Source organism: Anarhichas minor, unplaced genomic scaffold (assembly GCF_050575085.1).
Source record: "Anarhichas minor isolate MPS153535 unplaced genomic scaffold, ASM5057508v1 ptg000069l, whole genome shotgun sequence".
Classification (NCBI taxonomy): Eukaryota; Metazoa; Chordata; class Actinopteri; order Perciformes; family Anarhichadidae; genus Anarhichas; species Anarhichas minor.
In genome coordinates, this window is record NW_027466515.1 from 253687 (window position 1) to 278322 (window position 24636).

The 24636-nt window shown below is 40.6% G+C and overlaps 1 protein-coding gene across 1 annotated transcript; it reads left to right on the forward strand.

Annotated features, from left to right (window-relative positions):
• Window positions 1-3522: 3522 nt before the first annotated feature.
• LOC142934571 (melanopsin-A-like) lies at window positions 3523-24143 on the forward strand. Its single transcript, XM_076078982.1, has 11 exons — window positions 3523-3720; window positions 16096-16238; window positions 17932-18065; window positions 19031-19234; window positions 20161-20332; window positions 20809-20985; window positions 21260-21367; window positions 22260-22455; window positions 22541-22705; window positions 23384-23443; window positions 23979-24143. Exons 1-11 carry the CDS (start codon window positions 3523-3525, stop codon window positions 24141-24143), a joined length of 1722 nt encoding a protein of 573 aa, XP_075935097.1.
• The last annotated feature ends 493 nt before the right edge of the window (window positions 24144-24636 follow it).

Genomic DNA, 24636 nt, shown 5'->3' on the forward strand with positions numbered 1-24636 from the left:
ACAGCAGCAGCCATCATGAGCTCAGTACAGTCTCTTTACTTTGTCAGATTTGGGCGTCCAAATCCATTTAAAGTGATTTCAGTTTGATCTCTGTCGTCCATTAAAGTGATCAGAAGTAAGATTCTCAGAGTTCACAGTTTAATACACACACACACACACACACACACACACACACACACACACACACACACACACACACACACACACACACACACTGTAATCATGTGTTCATCAGTGAGAGAGTTTGTCCTTGTCTCATCATTTGCATTAAGGCGAAGCAGCAGGTCAGCAGATAATACAAGTAATGACTTTTCATTAGAGTGCTGACCTAGAGACACACATAGCCCACAGACATAATGTGTGTGTGTGTGTGTGTGTGGGGGGGGGGGGGGTTCTCTCTGCCTTATAAACATGTCTCACTGAATGAATCTGCTTATTCGTCTTCTCACCTTCTCCCTGCAGCAAACACTTTCAGGCTTTTGAATCACTGAACAAATGCAGGAGTTGACGGCCGGACGTCTGTTAGTGAACGTTGGTTTGCTTTGTTTTTGCAGCGTGGACTCGGAGCTTTGTGGGTTTCCTGCAGGTTTAATCGAATCAGAGTTAAATAGTCCGAGAGTTAAATACCTGAGCAGACAAGTAAAGGATGGTGAAGAGGAGAGTGTTTTCCTCAGTGCATCAAAACTTCTGAAGACAAAAGCCAGGAGCTGAATTACCCATCATCCCCCAGAGCGTCACCAGAGTTTGGCTGCAGTTACTCTTCCTGACAACATTGAACCTGGTTGTGGTTCTGGTCCAGGTCCTGGATTTTCACGTTCATCTTCTCAAGACTCGTTCAGGTACAGAGAAAACCCCTCTTCTCTATGACATACTGATGTATTTTGGTCCTGTGTTCACATCATATTTGGATTTTAATTCAAAGCAAAAAAATGTGATGCTTTTATTAGATAGCAACAGTAGACAGAAGACAGGAAATGAGGGAAGAGAAAAATGAGGAACCACAAAAACCCCGACCAGATGTGAAGCGAGGATGTTTACAATTCATAGTTGGCACCTCGTCCTTAAGGACACCCAGAAATCTGTCTCTGTTTCCAACACATCCCTCCTTCCACTACAGTCTGTATTATTATAGATCAAACTACCCAGCAGCAACTAATTAAAATGAGCTCCACCTTTACCAGCTGCAACATTAATGTGATGAACACATTAATGCATCAATAATTATAGTATTTTGCAATTTCTGAAACTAGGGGCCTCTTTGTCTCTCTACACATAAAAAACTAAATCATAAAATATCATCATCTCTTGTAAAAGCAAACTCTTCATTCCATTACTATTTAAACTTTTCTATATTTGCATCACACAGTTACAAAAACACCAAATAAAAAGCTGTCTCCTCATGCTAACTGCCCACTGATGTGCAAAGTATAAAACTCTATTATCTAGAGTCTTTAGCATTTTCATTGGTAGCATGGTTCTGTCCTTAAAACATTAGCTGTTTGATTACGGAGTATTAATGTTGACATACAAACAAACCCACAATACACAAAACATTTAGAATATATAAGTTTTATGAAGTGATTTATAACAGATACATTTCCTGCACACACTTTTAATGTAGAGCTATAGATTGAATTAAGTGTTTATACATTTAAATGTTTTCACATAACTGCGTTGTTGATGATAAGTTATCAATCACAGCAGCTGTATAAACTGCTTTCATGTTTGTCGCCTTCATTATTTTTTCCTTATTTTGAGGGGTGAAGCACTCTGAAGCCTCTCAGGATTGATTTCACAGCACCTTTTTATTTTTAATATGAAACAAAAGCATTTTTCCCTCCGGCCGGCTCACTCTAATTGTAAACATGTGCTATACTCGTTTATTGTTTTTAGATCATTTTCATTTCTAAATTGGGTGTGAAATGTCGGACATAATGCAAATGCATTTAATGTTGTTTGAAGTGAAAGTGAATCCAGTCCTGCAGTCTTGGTGGCAGATGTATTATTCTAGTGACGGTTGCATATCCATGAAGCCATTACCCATGAAACATTCATGAGCAGGTAGATCTTATCCACCAAACAATGCAACCCGACCTGCTGTCAGTTGAGTTTGGGGTTAAGGTTTGTTATGCTAGCAGCAGCTAATGTAGCCTGGAGCTAGCCAGCAGAAGAGACGAGCAGCGGGATACAGAGGTCTGGTTAGCTCACTTCTTTATAACTCCACACCTCCAGATTGTTTTACTTTTCAAACTTGTAGTCTTTAGCCACGTCCTAAAGCATACGTCTGTTTTACTCAGAATGGGACCATCATTTACTAAATGAACATCATGCTGTATTGAAAAAGACTTGAAACTATCGATTAAGACCATAAACTCATATTTACAATGTTTACTGAGGTAATAAATCAAGGTGAGCAGGTGGATGAGAGAGTCAGGTGACTGAGACAGGTGGGAAAGTCTCAGGTCATCTGGTGGACAGATGGAGAATTTCAGGTCTGGAGAGTAATGCATGGTGGGGAGTGTCTGGAGACGGAGGAGCAGACTGAGTGAAATAAAAAATAAAAAACAAGGCCTGTTGTTTCCTGTATTGATTTCTCTTCTGTGGCATGTTTGTATCTATTGGGAACTACAAACTACATTTCCAGTGTGTAATTGCATGACAAAGCACAGATGTGTACATTTACCCTGTAGAGCAGGGGTGTCAAACTCATTTTCACTCTGGGCCACATCAGCATCATGGTTGCCCTCAAAGGGCCGGTTGTAAATGTAACTACTCCTAACATATTGGTAAATAACTGTCTCTGCATTTGATTATTGTTTATTCAAGTGTAAAAATATATTTAAGCACATTTCTGTTATTATAACTTAAATTATTTTTAATTAAGGTTACCAAACCCACATTACTCTATCAAAGATCAAACTTTTAAAGAAAATAACAAATATCACATATTACAAATATCATCAAACACAAGTTATTACAATAACTTTGTTCAAAGCTGTGCGTTTGCACAATCCCACGTGAAGTAATTCATGTGTTTTAAAGCCACGTTTAAAGTAGTCTTCAATGTACTCACAATACATTTCCATGTCTAATGTACAGTAACCAGCCAAAGAGCTGCTTCTATGACTGTTGTTTAAGTATCTCAAATACTCAAATATCTCAAATTATGACTTTCTATCTCATAATTTCGATTATGGGGATATTTTTATTATGAAGTCTAACTTAAAAAATGTATTTATTTATTTTATTTATTTTTGCTGGCGGATTCGCGGGCCACATAAAATGACGTGGCGGGCCGGATTCGGCCTTGAGTTTGACACCCCTGCTGTAGAGAGTCTAAAGTCTATTGTATCATGAAATACTTGTATTGGAGTTAGATGTTTTTGTTATGCAAGAACCACTTTCCGTAGTCACTATAGTTGTCCTTTTAATTCCACCTGCTGCACATCTGGTCACCTGTCAGTCATCTCTCTCTCTCCTCCCTCAGACAGAGGAGGGGTGAGGAAGAGGAGGCGTAGGAGGATGAACGGCAGGAAGAGCGAGCTGCTGCTGCCCACGCGGCAGAGCATCATCTGGTGCGGCGACCGCGAGCCGAACTGCACGGCGCGCAACACGGAGACCCTGGCGCTGTCTGCAGCATCCGCGGTGAGAGGCAACGGCTCGGCAGTGGATGCGTACCGACTCGTGGAGCTCCAGCTTCCCGCCTCGGCCGCCCCAACGGTCAGTAACTTCTCGGTGTTTTTCTGTGTTGCGGTGCCACAGGTCTGGAAACGGCTCAGTCGTAACCCAACTCCATAAACCACTGGTTATTTAATATTTGCAGGCTTGTTGGCAAAATAATGTCAATGAAGTATGCAATATAGCCTACAACTCAAAAGGCACCGGGAGAAGTGTTTATTTCATGCATGCATTTAATTCATCAAGCAGTGAATCATTTAATGAATGTGTCTCTTTTGAGAGTTGGTTTGCCTGAATCCCTTAATTCATTAATACTGCATTCATAAACAACAAGGAAAAAGAAAGAAAAAAATCTTCACTGGTAATTTTAATAGTGCCGAATTGAGTAATCAGTCATATTAATCGGAAAACAATCTGATTACATACTCTATAGAGTGCCTGCAATTGATAGTAAGCAAATCAATATTAAAGACACATCTTCCCCACAGAGTTCGTTGCGCTCTCTGACACATAGCAAGGTTATTTTCAAAGATGTTCAAAATGCAGCTTCGATGACATATATTATTGACAATATCATCAGGTCATAGCTACTTATTTATAAGATGAAATAGAACTTGAATGAGCGAAATCACTTTGAGGAGTCATCACATTGAAAACACTACAAATAAATGTTTGTTGTAAATCAGATTCCATTTTGTTTTGACAGTTTGATATATGATTATATGTATTAGTTCAGCCTATGATGATATTTGATAAATAAAAACTGTTTTACTGTGTGCATGTGCTGAAATCCTCCACTTCTGCAGACCCATTTCAGTTTATCTGCATTTGCAATGTTGTGTTGTTCCATCTGAGCTACTTTGACAGAGAGGATGGGAGATGGAGAGAGAGAGAGAGAGAGAGAGAGAGAGAGAGAGAGTTACAGAGGGATGTGCTGACTGCACGACGTGTCTCTTGAACGCATCAGCATGAAATGCATGAATGCAACTTTCCTCCACCGAGGGCTTCGTTTGCTTCATCAGACACACTGTTTGCGCCGCCTGGGCTTCATGTAAACACATAACACTTGGCTGCACAAGAAAAAAAAAATGTTTTAGATTATTTCTGATGGTACATCAGCCTGGTGTGATCACCACAGAGGCTGCTGATGCTGTGTGGTATCAGAAAACCCACACACACACACACACACACACAGATTAAGGGATGCAGTGCAGAAATGTTTCTCCTTATCGCTCTGCTTCACCGACACCTCGGAGCTGCACAGACGTCACGCTGCACAGCTGAAGGGTCGACTTTATATTCTCCTCCGGCGGGGAGGTTACTGTACACACCTGCAGGTGATCGGGTGGAGGACTGATAACGCGCTTCCCGAGGATCGTGTTGTGTGTCCGTGAATTGATTGCGCATTTTCCAACTGCTGCTCGTTGATGAACAAACACATATTGACGTCTATATTCAGAACATTCTTCTGCATCTGCAAATGTTGTATTGATTCCACATTGGTGCACGGGTTGTCTTTGTAAAGCTGTTCTAGCTGCCAGCTGTGGTTCCCTCTCATGACAACTTTCCACTGACGCTTTGGGACAATCGGTTTTTGAAATTACACACCATTAATATACTAATTAATATACATATAATAATCAGTGGTACAAAGTCACTAATGCATACTTTTACTTTACATTCCACGACTCAATCCAGTCACTTTTATTGGAAGATAAATCTTGATGGATACACATTATCGGCTCACTTGTATTGATTGTTCCATTACAGCTGTCATAGAGGCTGACGCGGGGGCGATTAACATGATGTCATTCACAAAAACAAACAATAGAGGAGTAGCTTGTGGTTGGAGCTCGGGGACCTGGATGGTAGCTACTCTACGACAGTGAGGCCGTGTTGATATTCAGCTGGCAGTGTTGATATTTACTCAGCTGGTTCAAACCTGTTTTCGTGTTTTCAGATAGTCTTGGTTGTCTTTGCTCAGCTCAAGAGATATTAGTCTGAGGTTTCCGTCTCCTTTCGTTACTGTTGCTGCAAAGCTTTTGTGTGTGCGTGTTGTTCAAGGAAATGCTCTCCTATCACTGTGGGAAATCTACTTAAGACACACAGTAAAGTGTTGTATGTGTATGTTTATGTGAGTGTGTGGGGCCCTACTCCGAAGGATCTTCAGACTAGGAGATTATTATTCAACAAGATATTGGTTGGCAACGATAACGGTCCTGACGTGCCCACAATAATAGAACAATAATTACTTCCTGTTGTAGCACTGCATCAATTACTCATACACCTTCTGGGTGAAAGGAGGAATTGTGTTGGGGATCCCAGACGTCCCCTGAAATTATTGAGCTCATATTTGTGAGCTCTGGTGCTGATCCGCTGATCCGTGAACAGGTTTCTTTAAACCCTCTGCAGACGTTTAGTATCATGACTCTCTCTCTCTCTCTCTCTCTCGTGATGTGCGTCTGCCGGCAGCCGTCTGGCCTCACCTCACACAATCATTTGGTATTTTGGTGAATGTTTTTATTTTACATGGCACCCGCTCGGAGAGGCTCTGCCAGCGTTACACGGCTGATAACGCTTGATGTAAATTTCCCAAATGTGATGTGACACAAAAGTTTCTACTTACTCTAAGCACTACTTCAACCAATACTGCTACTGTTACTATTTGTTGTGCCGCAAAATTAAAACTTAAAATACAGTTTATACGTCAATACAGAATTTTGACTTTAAGTCACGTGACTTCAGACGTAATGCCATGAAGCGAAGGGAACTAAACTGATATGAGTGAAGTAAAGATCAACAGTAAAAACATTGAGGTTTGAAAACTGTTACCAAGATAGAGGTAGAAAGGATGCTTTATATTCTCTGTGAAAAGTTATCAATAGTTTGGCACAGGAATCTTCTTAAATTTCCTTAAGAAACAGTGAAAAAAAACATCTGTTCCTTCATTTAAGGAGTTACATTTCACTCGGTAGTGTCTTTATTCTGCTCTAGTACAATGGAATAGTCTAAACAGAAGTTTCTATGAGTGATTTCATGAAGGAGAAGGAATTTCATCTTCTAAAGTTTAAGTTGAACTGAAGCTGAACCTGAACTGTGGACAGACGCCGACGCCGAGTCCCAGACCGGGAAGGACAAAATAACTTCCTGTTGTCAAAACTGATAACTGAAGACATAATGAGCGTGTCACACGTGTGCATACTTTGCATAGCTGTGTGGATGCAGTATCTGCATGTATCTGCCTGTGTTTGCGGGTGTTATTCTGCAGTCTTTTCAGTTGACAGTGTCCAGAAGGCTGTGATGGTCAAAGTCTCCTCAGCCAGACTGAAACATAAAGACCAATCAGTGTCTCGGTAATCTTGAGCAAAGCTTTAGTTGAACTGAGTTAACTTCAGTAGTGACCGCTTGATAATTTACCTGCTAGCGCAGTAAAAAGTAAAATATTGTGGTGAAGTAAAGAAAGAAGGTAGCACGAAAAGAAAAGACTCAAGGACAAGTACCTTAAATAAATGTACATTCCACCCTTGGTCATTTTGAAAAAAGAAATGATAAACAACATATTTTGTCATTTAGTTTGGAGGCTGAAGAAGATGCACAGCGCTCAGGATGTCATCTCTGAACAAATCAAAGGAGGCATGAAGGGAATGAAAACAGACAGCAAGGATAAAAAGATCCATTGATAGCAGGAAATATGTGCAGCTAATATATATTATATCACCCCCACGCACACTAACACACACACACACAGCAGGGATTTGAGGCCATAATGAGATATGTCAAAGTCTGTTTCATATGTGTAGATAATCGCCTGGAGGTGAAGCTGAGGGCTGGATTTATAGAGTCGAAGCGTCCCATGTTTAACTCTTTTTGGACCAAAACTCAGGATTACTGAGGCAGGTTCAAAGGACTGGAATGCAACCCCGACACTGTATTATTTAAAGTGGAGGAAAGTACATTCATTCAAGTACTGTACTACAGTATGAGTATTTCTGCTATACTTTAAGCTTCCACTCAATGACATTTAGATACTTTTACTACATACATTTAGAATACGTCTTTACTTTAACTGCTGATACTTCCAAAGTGTGACGCTGATAAAACCTCCGTACATTTCTTAAGAAGAATTTTGGATCTGAATACTTCTTCTGATTATCTAACTGAAATCAGATGTAATAATACGTTTTTTTTATCAGCTTATAAACATCAAGAACTGGAGGCTTTTGTCCAAAAAACATAAACGTTGCGTTCCTGTTGATCTTTATCCAAATAAGCTTTGAGGTTGATGTTTTTCCTTCTAGGCGGCCATCGGTCTGGTTTTCTAAGATCAATTTCCTACAAATAAAGCGGATCATTCATTTATTATTTTATTTAACTTTGTGCTCATGTCATGTGGTAATGCAGTTATGGAAAGCCAGCCCACGCAAACACATTTTAGAACACTTTGACATCCAAAATTAGAGAGCTGGCTGATAAAAAGCATTTCATTGCAGAGTTCTGTCACCAGAAAATGAACGTGAGACGTCAAACAATACGTTTTGGTTAACAGGATGATTTGTATTCGGTTGTTTTCTAAAAATCTGAGCTGTTGAATTTCAACATAACAGAGAAGCTGTTGGTTCTAAGATGTATTTTGTAGACGAAAATCAGACCTGTGGATGTTTTATAAACATGTCAATTCTTTAAATGTTAAATAACGAGGCAGAAAATGTCCTGAGCCTGTGGTTTGTTTGGACCTCGGAGCCACCAGTCCATAGAGGACGTGGGAAAGAGTCAGAATCTGTACTATAATCTGTAAATAATCCCTCCTGCTGGCCTTCAAATTTGTATCTACCAAGCACCAAAGGATCCTGGTGTCATAGAAGCTGCTGTAATTATAATAAAGTCCATGATCTGTTGACTCTTCTCTGAGGAATGAAGTTCACAGATGGGTCAGGTTGAAAAGGCCAGCTCATAATCCAGCTAAATGCAAACCTGTGATTTCACAGTGATTCTCAGCACCGTATGTTTCCCCACCATTAGTTCACCTTGCACACTAGCTGGATTCCTCGGGACTCGGTGGATCACAAATAACACAAACATTTGTTTGTGTCTGGCAAGCCAGAGCACGGACCAATCAGCTGAATGGAGTTTTACTATTCGGATTTGAAACGTCCATCTACCTTCGTTTTTTTTTGCAATTTGAACCGCAATGATAGGAAGAGGAACACATTCTCAAAACTCAATACAAGGCTGGAACGACCCAAAACAGAAGACGAGCAACAGAACAACTTTGAGAGGACGGAGCTCTGGAACAATACGATGTTTTAGAACAACTTACTGCGACTTACACCGCTTTCAAACCATCATTTTAACTCTATGATAAAGTCATAGTTCTAAGTGGGTAAAAGCACGTTATGAATGAAGTTTGAAGAATAACCCAAAGTTAGGATGTGGCACATTAAAAAACTACCTGTTTTGTTAATTTTGTCAAACTTGATATCAGCCTTCTAAGAACTTTTAAAATATATATATATATATAAGTCTAGGGAACATAGGAAGCTGTGAACAAAGGTTTGACCCTGTTGGGAACAGTGCTTCTCAGTCACGTTATCTCTCTGAGCTTCAATATATTTTCTCTGCACTGAGCTGTTACCTGACATTTTGTTATCATGTCATTCAATAGAGAGTTATTGAAGAGGGATAGAAAGCTACATTTCAAATCAATGTGGAAGCCTGTTCACAAAGCTACAAAGCCCAACAGACCTGATTGAGTGGCAGTTAAAAATGAGAAATGCGGAATTTAATTCAGAGATTAGTGTTGAGGATTTAAGAAAAGAAAAGCTGTCTGTCTCTCCATGTTTCATCCATCCAGCTGTTTGGTTCCCTGCTGTGTAATGAATGAGTGTTACAGCACAACTACAGACTTGTAATCGTCTTTGACGATGTAGATGATGGGAATTCAAAGTACTTCCGTGGCTCAGTGAGTCTCAGAATGCAGAGCTCCACATCAGTCCGTCTGAAGGTGAAGCCGTGTGTAAATAAAGTCTTCTGTCTCTGTACGAGATCTGGTCCTGTCCTTTTCATCGGACATTTATACCTTTTCATTTCAGGTCACTGGTCCAAAAACACAATCAGGATTTTTGTCAGTCGTGTATGAAAACAAACTTTACAAACTTGTTCAATATTGTGAGCAGAAACTAAACTCCGTTCAGCTTATTTTAGTGGTGTTGAATACCGCAAGAGCAAGAAAATATGTTTTTGTTTTGTGACACACTACGTCTTTAGGAAATTGGAGTCGCATTTAACTGGTCAGATATTTAAACTGGATTCACTTATTTTGCACTGAAAGTAAAAATATATATATGTATATTTAAAACACAGATAACCTTAGCTCGACTAATACTATCTCCTCAGGCTTGTTGTGTAAAAGTAATACAAATGTGTTCTTGTTTTATTAAAGTAACAGTAAAGGACTTCAGGAGATTTATTCCACTCAGTGTTGGTGGAGTTATTGATATGTGAGAGGATCAAACCCTGACCTGATTTTGTTCTGTTACAGTGCCTGTTGTATAAGAGACGGTGAACTCACACACACGTACATATATAATGCGTATGGTTGGCCTGTGTTTCAGCATTTCAGTCAGCTATGGCGTGGGAAGCTTTCAGGGCTGACTGATGAAAAGAGGACACACACGCTCTTTCCTCGCTCTCTCTTTTTTAAATTGATGTTGTTCACAACAGTTGTTTTAGCCTCGTTATCTTTAAGCCACAGCTGCAGCTAGTGATTATCTCATTTCTAGCAATTTATTGCTTATGTTTCACCCAGTTCATTCAGTTTTTGTCAATAAAATATCAGTAACAATGTTGAGTCCAGCTGTCACTGATATATATATATATATATATACAGTATATATATATATATATATATATATATACTGTATATAGATAGATAGATATCAATATTTAGATATTTAGAATATCTGTTGTTTCTTCATATTCTGTGTAAAGGGGGGCTACAACTACCACTATGTGTAATCCTGTATTGTAATGAAAATAATAAATCCTTGAATCTATTACACAACTGTTGTTCAGATTTCCGTGAATCCTTTTTTATTCAGCCAAATGCAACAAGAAGAGAGATGCATCTTGTTAACACTTACTGAATATCCTCAGTTTGTAAAAATGTTCTTAAAGGTTAAACCCACACATACACACACGCACACACACACACACACACTTGCGTTTTAAGCCCTATCGAGCCTGTGATTTGAATTGTCTCCACAGATTTTCTTCACAGTTTGACTTTGTCTGATCCTGTTGTAATACATCAACTGTGTGTGTGTTCAGGTGGAACGTTTGTGTGTGTTTGTGCCATGCAGGTGTACAAGTGGTACATGGTACTTTGCCAGAGTGTGTGTGCGTGTGTGTGTGTGTGTGTGTTCTATCTTTGTGAGGACCACTTGACGTTCTGACCTTGAGGCCTCTAACTGATGGTGAACTGGAGCTAAACTGGCGATAAACTGATGGTAAGTGGTAATTACATGTGGTGTTCTTTAAGGTTCAACTTTTGGTCCTACACTTTAAAACCTTTCAGTGCTGCCACCTGGACATGTCATCAGGAGGCATGGCATAAATTCCCAAAGCTATGCTGATGCCACCCAGCTTTACACTGCTGTGTCTCCTGATGACCCAGGGCCAATAGATGTCCTTTTTAACTGCATTTTAGATATTAAGTATGGATGGCTGAGAAGTTTCTACAGCTCATGCAGGACAAAGCCAAAGTCCTGCTAATTGATACTGAAGCTCAGAGAGACAAACTTAATGTGGGTCATCTTTGATGTAGATCCTAGTTTCAAACCTCACATTAGATACATAACCAAGAATGCATGTTACCGTCTTGCGACCGTTTTATCTCAAGCCAATACAGAGACACTAATGTACGTATTTATTGCCTGCAGGATTGACGATTGCAATGCTCTATTAAGAATATTTCTCGATTACAAGTACTGCAAAACTCAGCTGCATGTTTGCTGACTAGAAAGAAAAAAAACATATTATACCAATCTCTGCTTTGGGTACTTGTTTGCTTCAATAATTGATTTCAGGGTGCTTTTATTGGATTATAAAGCTCTTAATGGTCTTTGTCCTGTCTATTTATCAGATTTGCTTTATCCTATGAAGCCTCTAGAACCCTCGGGTCTTCTGGTAATGGCCTTTTAATTATTCCTAAAGTCAACAATAACCAATGGAGAAGCATCCTTTTACTACTATGGTCCACGTCTCTGGAGAGCAGAGGACCTACCTTTTTAGTCTGGCTTTTAATCAATGTTTATTTATTTATCTTTCTAATTATTTATTGAATTTCACCTTTTTAGTTTGGCTTTTAATCGAGCTTTATTTTTTTTAAAATCCTAAACTGGGGGTGAACTGGAGGTAAACTGGTGGTGAAGACCATTAAAAAGTAGTTATATCAACAATAACAAAAATACCACAGAAGGATAAGCATTCATTAGGAGCAGAAAGCAACTTTGGCATGAGCATATCGGCAGTGCAATCATTTTATACTCGGCCACAAATCTTAGATCACAAATCTGTCTTTGTTTTCTGGGCAACATGCAAACCAGGGTTTTCCTTCCTCCAGTCCAGAAGGAGGCGGTGACAGACACAAACACCAGAAGAAGAAAAGCTTTTGCACTTTAACTGTTTAGTTACAACAATAACAGTTAAGCAGCGAGCCAACAGCTATCCATATGTGTCTTCATTGGCAGCAGTTGGGATTTGGTTGCAGCAACTATAGTAGTAGTAGTACTCGTAGTACTGCATGTACTCTACTGTCTGGTACAATGTGTTAGTACTGTATCTCATCTTTAGAGACTTCCTCTGCTCTTATACATACTAAAGCGTTTCTCCTGCTCCGCAGTACAGTTCCTGTCTGCGAGAACCAGCATCACACCGAGGGCTGATGGGAAGTGGAATTGACACGGCACGCTGCCTCGTTCTGATTCTTCCCATCATGCTCTTGTCGCCTCAGTCTGTTTATCTCTGGTGATGGTTGTTGACCTGACGTCACAGCAGAGCTGCTCAGACCAGCAGCCACACTAACAAACAAACAGACAAACAAATACACACAATTTCAAACAAACAGACACACTAACAAAAAAACAGACAAACACGCACGCTAACAAACAGACAAACAGACACACACACAAACAGACAGACAGACACACACACACACACACTAACAAACAAACACACACATACACAAACAGACAGACAGACAAACCACCGCAGACACAAAAGATTCTCATGACCACTTTGATAGTTAAACTGATACATCAACCCAATAACAGTAATGTTATTAAAAGTGAAATTTACAATAGTGATAGAGGCACTAGGAGTGGAGGTAGCATTTAAAGTACTGGTGTACAAGTATTGGTAGTACTTGTAAAGGTAGCTGCAATCTTAGTACAGACACAATATTATTTGTTGTGCCTACATGTCAGTGAAGGAGAAGAAGGAAAATGTGACATTTTGGGCTTTTTTTTGTAATTCAGTTGTACTAATATCCAAAATTAGTTGACAGCATGTATACGGTGAAAGTAGCCACATTGGCTGTTCTGCCTTGTTACAAATAGCATAGTTCTAAATCTTTGTCTATACTCGTGCTTGGCACCGTAGTGCGAGCCTCCGCAGACGGCACGCAAGCTCTGTGTACGTATGAAAGCGTTTATACTCGATGCGCTGTGCGCTGCATTAATCTCAGAAACGCCAGAGGACGTACGAACAAAACGAACTGTGAAGAATCAAAAAGACAACCCACAGATATGCCCATAGACTGTTGGTGTAATCAGCAGAACGTCATAAACCAACCTCCACACTGACGAGGAGGGACTGTAATTATCTGTTATCTCATATTCATGGACTACTTTATTGCCTTTATACAAGCCCTGTATTACATACATTATAAAGAAACAAATTGAATATCCTGCAAACAATTTGATTTGGCTGCAAGATATATACTGAAATGAAGATTTTGAAGACCTACTAGACCTCCTTTTTAATCCCTAGTCTAATAGGCTCTGTTGTCCTCCCTCAGCTGGCCCTTTTAAACATCTTCTCCTGTCCAGACTCGGACTTTGACAAACGCAGCTTCGGTTTCAGATGATTTTGTGACTTGCAGATGACTTCATCAGTCTTCAGCGGTCGCTGGAGAAACATCATGAGATTGACTGGAATGAGAAAAAAGACTTACAGAGCAGATAAGGAGTGATGGAACTTTAATTACATAGAGTGATTCAGACAGACTGTAATTACATTGAGAGTAAGCCGCATATAGAAAAGGTACACGTGTGATTGTGTTACATAATCGCAGTAGAAATGGATTCCTGCTTGCTGTAAGCCTGCCAACACTGATCCACTTATATTCCAGTTCAGAGAAGATTCTCTATCTCCTGTTGATAACGTCGGCACGAGTCTCTCCTGACTCACACATTATTTAAAGGTAGTTAAGTTGTTAGAGCTGTAGCAACACAAGATGAACTGAACTGCAGCTGATGTATAGGTCACAGAGGCCAGTTTAAACATTTTTTTTTCATTTTTGCTTGCAAAATTGATTAGTCGTTTACAAAATAGTTGCAAATTTCCAAGGCTTGAATATGACGTCAGAGGCCGGAAAATGTAAGGAAGCCTGTTTTAAAACCAACAAAAATACTGCGAGCGGTTTAACAGACCCCTTAGCTCTGTATAACATTTAGTAAATGAGGAGCAGAGGGAGGAGGAGACCCATGGAGGAAGCATCAGGGATGCGAGGATGTTTCAGAGATCAGACTGATCCTCCCTGAGTCAAAGGTGGGCCAAGCTGAGGCGCTGAATCCTTTGTGACAAGCCACGCTGCTCTCGACGTGCCGGGGATAATGCGGTGACAGATTGGTGCCCTTGCAGCAGGAAACACTCGCTGCTGACGAGATGGAAACACATTTTGATAATGAAGAAAGCCACAGACTGGAGGAGTATTCTGAATGGATTGTTTTGCCTTGATGTTTTGTCCTGTCCACTTGCTGCACATTTCAATAATCCTCCTACAGAAGTAGAGGCTGAAGTAACCCCACATCCCAGAGGAGGAGACTTCACTTCCAACCCATGGGTGAAATATCTGTCTCTTTAGCTGCTAGTTGATCCACTATGTTCACCACAACAGCTAAGTTGTGAGCCAGACAGAAAAACAATGAGCTGAGAATCGCCTTACATCTCAGGAAAGCAGAGGGGACCTGACAGAAACAAATGATTGTAGCTCCAATAATTCACGCTGAGTTTTGTGTGAGTTCGTTCAGTTCAACTGCTGATTGTGACTTTGAGGCTGCAGGCGGTCAGATGCATGTGTGTCCTTGACGTGTTTGTTTGTTTGTTTCCTGCTGCATCAGCCGTCTGCTGTCACAATAAGTCTGACTCCATCACTGTCTCCGCGTCCTTCACAGCTTCTTCTTCCCCTTCTTTCTTTAATACTGACTGTTTGTTCTGTGAGCGAAAAAATACCAAAACGACTTAATGCACATTTAAACCCAAACACACTGGATGTGACTTCTGGTTTCATGGGTCACTGCAGCATCAACATCGTGCTCGAGTGTACTCAAGTCTGATTGGCTGGATGGTGTGTGTGTGTGTGTGTGTGTGTGTGTGTGTGTGTGTGTGTGTGTGTGTGTGTGTGTGTGTTAAACTGTTTTAGTGGTTTGGCACCAGTTTAATCGCACCTTCTGAACCATCTTTCTGCAACCATGGCTACGTGCTGAAAACGCAGGAAGCCCAAAAACACTCTGACATTGAGCTTAGTTTCATTTTGACTTCTTAGTAAAAATATTTAACAAAATCAAGTGAATTCTTGTATTTTTACATTTATTTGAATTATTTGATGCTATATAAATAAGAAGTGATGAATTAGGTGTCAAAAAAGTATAACTAACTAAGGAATAAGCTGCTATTGTTTGTGTGTTCAAGTTACCGCCAAAGGAGAATAAGCTCAATACACGCTGCTCAGAACGTTCTTCTTCTCTGGTATTTGCTGTATCGTTGACATAGTGGCCGAATGTTCTTCTTTGAGAGTTTTGTAACAGTTGGACGAGTGTGCCAAATCCCCGGTGGCAATCGGGGGTCCGACTACACAACACAGCAACGTGTTTTTGCGTTATTATTTGTAAAACAAGGGTTGTGTGGACAGTTGTTGTTGTTTTTTTTTAAATGGAGGGAAAAAATTCCATTTTCAAAAATATCCATATAAGTGTCGACAAAACCTGAGAGTGAATTTTACAACTCTGAAAAGTTGTCTTTCGCAACCAAAGATTAAACGTCAGAAACAGAACGTTATCCACCATGAATGTGATCTGTTTAAATGTTATCAGCCTGCAGCATCGTCATGTTTATCATTTTCCTGTTTGGTTCCTCCAGGTGGCGATGATACCCGAGGCCCCGCACCCCTACCCCACAGTGGACGTGCCCGACCACGCCCACTACACCATCGGCTCCGTTATCCTCGTCATCGGCATCACCGGTATGATCGGCAACTTGCTGGTCATATACGCTTTCAGCAAGTAAGATGTCTTCCTGTGCCCAAATATGGTCGCGCTGATCCTCAGGAGACAACGGAAAACACTGCTTTTTACTAACCGTACTGCAACAGACTAACAGACATGCTGTCAATTCTAATAGGAATACTAAATGCAATGTTCATGCAGTTTGCAAAAATCTGTTTGATAATGCAGTTAATTATTGTTTAAAAGTAATTTTAAGGTTAAACAGTGTTTAAAAAATAATTCTAATGTTGTCCAGGAAATATGAAATCACACTTGCCAGTTCAAATCCAGTTTATAAACTTGTGTTTTGGGACCATGACCATTCAGTGTTTTATTCTTATATACTCTAAAGACATTTGTAAACGTACTGAAAATACATCAGCACATGATGTAAAGTGATAATTCTTCCATTTTTTCTTCAATCCCACAATATGTTGTTACAATGTTGTTTTGCTCTTTGAGAGGCTGAGAGTCAGTCTGTACAAAATGACTTATTCCTCCTTGGTGTTGAAATAAAATAAGCCACAACATATTTAAGGGAAAATGGTGTTTGAGGTGGAACTAATTGGACAGTGTTCCTGTTTGTCCCCTTAAAGCTTCACCTGTGGAAGAAACACTGCTGTGATGGGCTGTCTTCTAAAGCTGCAGAGGTTTTCAGACTGAGGTTAAATCGGCAGTACGTCTTCTAAATGTGTCATGGCTGCCTTGTATCGACCACACACTCGCATCTTTTATCTTCAATGTGTGTCACAGAAAATGTCTCTCTACGGCACACAGAGTTCTCTGGAGTCTTTTGAAGAAGCTTAAGCACTTAAGATGACTTCTGCCCACATATATTGATCTCTCATTAAAATCAGTCCTTTATGTCTGTGATGTGTGCTTCAGTGATTACATGTTAATTATAGAACTGAAGCAGCACCAAGTGATTTTTCCACGCAGGCTCTTCCTCGTCCTCTAAAACAGACTTCATGAGAACACATGACTCATTCAGCCAGTTAACAGCAACTTCCTGCTGATCACAGCGGGAGGAGACTTGATTATGAAAACCTCTGCAGCTTTACAAGACACTTCACAGCTTGTGTTGGAGTTGAAAAACATGTGCAGATGAGCAGTGGTGGAGGAAGTGAATACCACACTGTAGAAAGACTTTGTTTCAAGTAAAAGTCCTCCATTGAAAATGTTACTTCACTAAAAGTATGTCGGTATAATCAGGAAATTTTAGTTAAAAGTATTAAAAGTATAAATATGTCCCCTGTGATATATAGATATAATATCATTAGATTATTATTACTCACGCATTAATGTCAAAGCAGGATTTGACTGTTGTAGGTGTTTGAGGTGGAGCTCATTTTGAATTATTAACTAATTATTATTTTCAGTATGGATTAATCTGCTGATTATTTTCTCCATTTATCGATTTGGTTTGCAAAAATGGTGAAAATAGTGAGAAATGCCGTCACAATTACCCAGAGCCCAAGGGGAAACCTTCACAATGTTTATTTTGTCCAACCAACAGTCCGAACCTCAACACTATTATTTGTACATTTCAATTATTAACATTATTAAAAGCAGCAAATCTGTATGAAAAATTACTTCATCAAAATAGTCACCAATTAATTAGCTGTCACTCGTCTAATTTAATTAATGGACTACACTACCTGTGTGTGTGTGTGTGGGTGTGTGTGTGTGTGTGTGTGTGTGTGTGTTGCAGGAGTCGCAGCCTGCGGACGCCGGCCAACATGTTCATCATTAACTTGGCAATCACAGACTTACTGATGTGCGTCACCCAGGCACCCATCTTCTTCACCACCAGCATGCACAAGAGGTGGATCTTTGGAGAGAAAGGTACCCCACTGCACACTCACACACACACTCACACACACACACACACACACACACACACACACACACACACACACACACATTTCCAGTAAACATAAACTCGCAGTCTTGAAACTTAAAGCAGTTTCTCACACATTTCTTTGGTGTGTTCTTGCTGCAGAACGTAAAGATGAGTCGATCCGGTCCTTGTCTCATCTCCCTCCACCGTCACTCTTTCACATCTGTTTTCATTGTGAATTAGTGAACTTAAGCTCAGAGAAAACAGTCGATGCTCCTCAGTCTCCCTAGAGAGAGACGCTCCGAGGTCATTTTAGTATGAGGGAGGTGTTGACTTGCAGCTTTTTATTAATATAACCTGAGTTAACACTTGCAAGCCCTGCCAAATATTTTATTTCACATTAAATAATTTCCTTCCTGTGTGTTTCGGTTTCAAGGGTCAGTTCACCCATTTCACAAAAGGAAAACAATTCTCTTGTCTCTTCTGGTATCTCTTCATGCAGATGGTTTTGGTTATATTTTCCTCGGGATGTTTTATTGAATGGAAGTTAATCAGAGGCTTTCCTTTACCAAGAATTAACTCTGTCAAGCTGCAGAGAATAGATCAGTTCATTAAGCCACACTTTAACTGATTAAGCTCTAAGAGAGGAGGTTGTTGTGTCTTCCTGAAGTTTAACGTTAGCTCTGAGGTTCCCAAAACTGTTCATACAGAATGAGGTTCAACAATAGAAATGTATTCAGTATCGCAGAGAAGTTTCTAAAGATCCCACAGCCATAATGTTATAATTTCAGACAAAGTACAAAGCTGTGCTTTTGTTGCCTTGATTTTCCTCAATGTCCATCCAGAATAAATAGATAGATAGACAGACAGACAGACAGACAGACAGACAGACAGACAGATGTTGATACAAATTATTATCAGTATCATTATTAAATGAAAATGACAATATTCTTCATCTGCCCGTCTATAGGCTGTGAGCTGTACGCGTTCTGCGGCGCTCTCTTCGGGATCTGCTCCATGATCACGCTGACGGTGATCGCTGTCGACCGCTACTTCGTCATCACGCGACCCCTGACCTCCATCGGTGTGTTGACGCGAAAACGGGCCCTCCTCATCCTCCTGGGGGCCTGGTTCTACTCTCTGGGCTGGAGCCTGCCGCCGTTCTTTGGCTGGAGTGAGTACACACACACACACACACACACACACACACACACCATGAGCCATCCCGACCGAAGTGTATTTCTACTTTTCTGGGATTTAATCTGCTGCTCTGTTGTTATCTGCTGCACATAAATCCGCTCTGTTCTGCCTCAAAGCTTTTTCTATCTTATCAAACTTATTGCTCATTTACCCTTCAAATCCCATTTATTATCAGTTCAACTTCACACACACGCACACACACACACACACTCTACATGTGGTGTGTTTTTCTTCTTCCTCTCACCTGGTTTTCATTCTCTCTCTCACACACACTTGAATGTAAATTATAATATATGGAAACAGAAAATCTCCTATAAATCTTGTCCAAACAGAAAACCCCTGATAGCGGTGACAGTTCACAGGGACCAGACTGGAGCCAGACGGGGGCCAGCTGTTGTTTTAGGGGGGTCAGTTAAATGAAACTCGGAGCTCATTTTAGCAGCAGCAGAGTGAGACAGGTCATCTATAAAAAGAAGATGTAGGACAATGTGGCTCTATTGGTGTTATACATATTAACGACATATTATCAAATACAATTGGACAACAGATAAATATTTACATCTGAAAGACACAATGCTCATAAAGCACAGATACAAAGGATACCAACTTTCTTCCTTTTCAGTAGACTTCTGTGAGGGTGCAATACCGTGTTTGACCACCAACACTGGCTGACATCTAGCAGAACACAGAGGGGGCGCTGTTTCACATGTTTGAGGAAACTCCTGAAATAAGGGGAACATATTGCTGTGACAAACAGCTGAGTGTCTATTATTTGACAAAACATAAGGTGAATGGATGCTGCATTTCAGTGGGGTCCCGGACTCGCCGCTGGCCCCCGCCTCAAAGAGCATGATGGGATATTAAAACTCTCTGTCTGTCTCCACGTCTCTCGCCCCTCAGGTGCCTATGTCCCTGAGGGCCTGCTGACTTCCTGCTCGTGGGACTACATGACCTTTACCCCATCGGTGCGAGCGTACACCATGCTGCTCTTCATCTTCGTCTTCTTCCTGCCGCTCTTCATCATCATCTACTGCTACTTCTTCATCTTCCGCGCCATCCGCACCACCAACCGGTCTGTGTGTTTGGTGTTTTTTGTGTGTTTTATTTACGTTTTTGTCCGTTCCTGTGTGTCTTTTTTGTAATTGATTTTTCCTGTATTTATAAAAGGAGTAACTTAGTTGTAATTGATTTTTCTTCTGCATCTTATGTTCCCACACATGTTTTTTTCTTCTTTTTGGAACATAAAAGAACATAAATAATGAGTTTCATGTAATCTGTGTTCCACCCTCCCTGTTGTAAAGCAGATTATGTAGGTCTATACTCTAGGTAGGTCTATAGTTTGTTGATACATTAAAAAGGTAAAACTGAGGTAAGAAATGAAGTGAACAGTTTCTTATTGTCGTGTAACAAGCAAACACAGCCTTTTGGATCTGTGCAACTTAAAATGTCTGAAAAAGAGCCTTAGTTCAGGATAAACCTTCATTAAAAGAATGTGGGTCAACACATTGTACACACAGGTATAGATATACAAGTTTGTGTGTGTTTCAGGGCTGTGGGGAAGGTTAACGGCAGCATTCACAGTCACGGCAGCAGTCGAGACTCGTCGAAGAAATTCCACCGGCTGCAGAACGAGTGGAAGATGGCGAAGATCGCTCTGATCGTCATCCTGCTCTACGTCGTCTCCTGGTCGCCATACTCCGCCGTCGCTCTCACCGCCTTCGCCGGGTACAAAATCACCAGCAGCAGAAAACCTCTCACTCACTCTGCAGCAGGAAATTGTATTTGCAATAAAAAAAAAAAAAACGAGTCTAGAAGTTGACCCACATGTTCTCAAAATCCACTCAGAATGTTGCGTTGTCCAAGTCTGTGTCCCACCGGTTGAGAATCGCTCATTTATTGGATGAGAATTAGACCCCCGTTGCCCTATTTGCTGCTGAAGTGTCCATGAGCAAAGTTTCTTCTGTTTCCTCACTGTTATTACTTTGTTTCTCTGCTACAGGTACGCAGACATGTTGACTCCCTACATGAACTCTGTGCCCGCCATCATCGCCAAGGCCTCCGCCATCCACAACCCCATCATCTACGCCATCACACACCCAAAATACAGGTACACACACACACACACACGGTTGAACAATATCTACAACGCTCTTGATGTTTTTCTTCTTTCCTTCAATACTGACTATTTTAACAGAGATTTTTAAAAAGAGTAAAATTCAGACACTGAATGAATTATTTACATTCAAAATAGTTTCGGTCCCAAAAGAAGAAGATTCAAACTTTAGTCGATGTCCCCACAGGGCTGCATGACAGGGAAGACTACTGTTGGAAGTTGGATTTTGAATTAGTTTTTCAGTATGTTCAGCTGATTTTACATTAGTGCTAACACTACACTAACCTTGTATTTATATTTTGAAATAGTTTGAAGAAGAACTTTGCTAAAGCAACACGTTGCCGGTTAGTTCAATCTTGTTATTTGCTACCTTACTGTTTTTATTTGAATCTGCTCACATCTTGATGCCAAGCTTCCAGTTTCTTTAACCAATGACTGGTGATTTCTTTTGAATTTGACTGCAGCTAACATGGCTGCGGCTCAGTGAATTGATTCAATCAGAGAATGCTCCGCCGGCACTGTAAGAGCTCCGACACCTCATCTGAACTAACCGCTGCTCGATTAACCTGAATGTTAACTCGACTGGAGAGAATTAGTCACACACAGACACATACGAAGAGATTTGAAAGCTGCAGGATGAAAATAAAACAGCTTATATAACTGTAGTTATTTATCAATGTCATGTAACATCAACATCATGGTGAAGGAAAAGTAGTGCGTTGACCATGAAGAGTCAACTTCGGCTTTTTGGGTCACCGTGCTTGCAATACGCTGGTGGAAACCCTAGGTTTTACTTGGGGCCCTTTATCAGGGGCCCTCTATCTAGCTGGGGGACCCGTGCGATCGGCCACCTTGTCTAATGGTATTATGATCTCTCTCTGTGCAGGATAGCGTTAGCTAAGTACATCCCGTGTCTCGGCATTCTGCTCTGCGTTCGTCCTCGCGACATCCACTCGACCAGCAGCAGCTTCATGTCGACGCGACGCTCCACCGTGACCAGCCAGACCTCCGACATCAGCAGCCAGCTGATGCGGCAGAGCACCCGCAAGTCCCGCCACTCCTCCGTCTCCGACAGCGAATCGGTGAGCTGGGAAACGGAACCGTGACGTCATATGTAGCGATGTAACACAGATTGTGTGTGTCAAAGTGTGTGTTTTCTTCTGAAAGGTTCTGACGGACACTGAGGCTGAGCTCTCCAGTATGGGCTCCAGACCAGCCAGCCGCCAGGTGTCCTGTGACATCAGCAGAGACACCGCCGAGCTCCCAGAATTCAAACCCTCCTCCAGCTTCAAGTCCAAGATGAAGAGCCACGACTCGGGCATCTTCGAAAAAGTACGCCTCTTCGACTCCTTCGATTTGATTGTTGGCGCTTTAAGGATTGTTCAGCTCTTCAAATATGGCTTGAAATGTGGTCGACCTTCAGGCCGCTTGACAACAGCCGGAGTCGGATAAAACAGCAGGAGGTTTAGACCTTTTAAAAAGGTTCTTAATGTAGATTATTATTATTATGTTACTCTCAGCGGAGGAGGGGGATGTTAGGGGGTCACCTGAGGGGGAGTCGCAGGGATTCGGGGTTATTTCGAGGGTCAGTTGAGGCGGTTTGTGTGCGGTGAAAGAAAAACATCTTCTTTCATAACACCGGTGTTCATGATAATCTGTTGCACTGTGTTTTTTGTGCTCTTTAATCTGCTTGATGTGCTTTTCATCTCGGATCAGAAAATCTCTCTTTTCCTTTTGATGTTAATCATTGACTGAAATCTGTATTTTTTTTAAAGCTGTATTAAAATTCTGGGTAATTGATTAGAGATGAGTGTGATGGTTTTCTGTCTGCCTCTCTGATGCTGATGCATTTCATTAAAATCTAATTTAGGTGTATATAATGATCTAATTATCTTATCTAATATTAATGTTGAGGAGGACTTCATGGCTGCCGCTGCAGGATGCTGGTTAGTCAGTATGATAATGTAATAATCCCCTCACAGGTTTACATGTGTTTGTTTTTTCTTTCAGACGTCCTTTGACACTGATATCTCCATGACAGGAGTCGGGGAACGCGGCAGCATCCCAAATGTGAGTACTGTCAGATTTATTCATCAGCACAAACACAATGAATTATCAAATCTTTGTTTTACTTGTTTCCATTTCAAATAAACAAGATATAGTAAAGTATTTATTTCATGTTATACTTTTGATTTTGGCGATGTCATTGTGATTCTAGATATCAGATATTAGAGTATATAAACCCCAAAATGTTGCTGAACTTGTATTTGATACTGCTCTGACATTAGTATAATAAAATTCTGGTAATTGAGTTAATAATATTAGTGCAGAGAGATGTATTTACCTAAAACATCAGGCTCAATGCGACACTTACAGGATGAAACCAACAACATCATCAGGTCAACATTTTAATTTGTCCAATACTTTGATTTGTGACTTAATACCTGCAAAACCAATGGCATTCCAATCAGCCCCTGCTGTGTACTTTGGTCCAATCCAGATAAAAAACACAACATGAATGATGGATTTTCATAAAAATCTTAAAAAGTTAAAAGCAAAATAATCATTAAAATAAAATGATGACTGTATGTTTTCTGTTTGACAGACGGATATTGTAGAGGGACACGTTAGGAGGGGCACGATTGGTCGAATCCCGAGCATCGTCATCACCTCGGAGTCCAGCCCCTTCCTCCCCACTGGACGGAATGGTTCCTGCACTGCTCGCCCAAAGACAGCCAATAACAGCAACTCGGGGGCGGGGTCTGGGTAGAGCACCTGCAGCCATGTGATCAGCTCACGTCCAGTCAGATGTTTAGAAATGTAGACAGGGTTCACCTGTAGATCAGAAACAAACTACAGTATTACAGGAAGTCATGATTACATTTCTGAGCAAGTCTTTTCACCTCGTAGAGAATTTATGTCAATTTCTTTTGAATTTAGTTTTCACTTGAACACAGAGAGTGACCAATGAAATGACAACAGACAGTTTAAGTGGTATCAATTAAAGAGCAACTTGTATAAGCTTGAACATACACCCTTCACATATTGTAAAAAATGATTGCACCAGTGTGCAGAATTAAGTGAAGGCAAAATGTAGAGGGGTGACATTAAACACATAGAGTTGCAAACTCTTAAAAGCATTGTGCAGTTTTTGCGGCTGCTAAACCTGCACAAATAAAACAAAAGAAACCTGTGTAAATCTCAAAGCATCCACAAAGGGTGAAATGCACCCCTGTGCTATGTATTTAAATGATGTAATATTC

Bases quoted from the DNA above. Each gene is read 5' to 3' on its own strand.
- LOC142934571 (XM_076078982.1), top strand. From the start codon at position 3,523: ATGAACGGCAGGAAGAGCGAGCTGCTGCTGCCCACGCGGCAGAGCATC. The intron at 18,066-19,030 runs GTACCCCACTGC...GCCCGTCTATAG, and splicing joins GTGGATCTTTGGAGAGAAAG to GCTGTGAGCTGTACGCGTTC. The intron at 22,456-22,540 runs GTGAGCTGGGAA...TTCTTCTGAAAG, and splicing joins CCGTCTCCGACAGCGAATCG to GTTCTGACGGACACTGAGGC.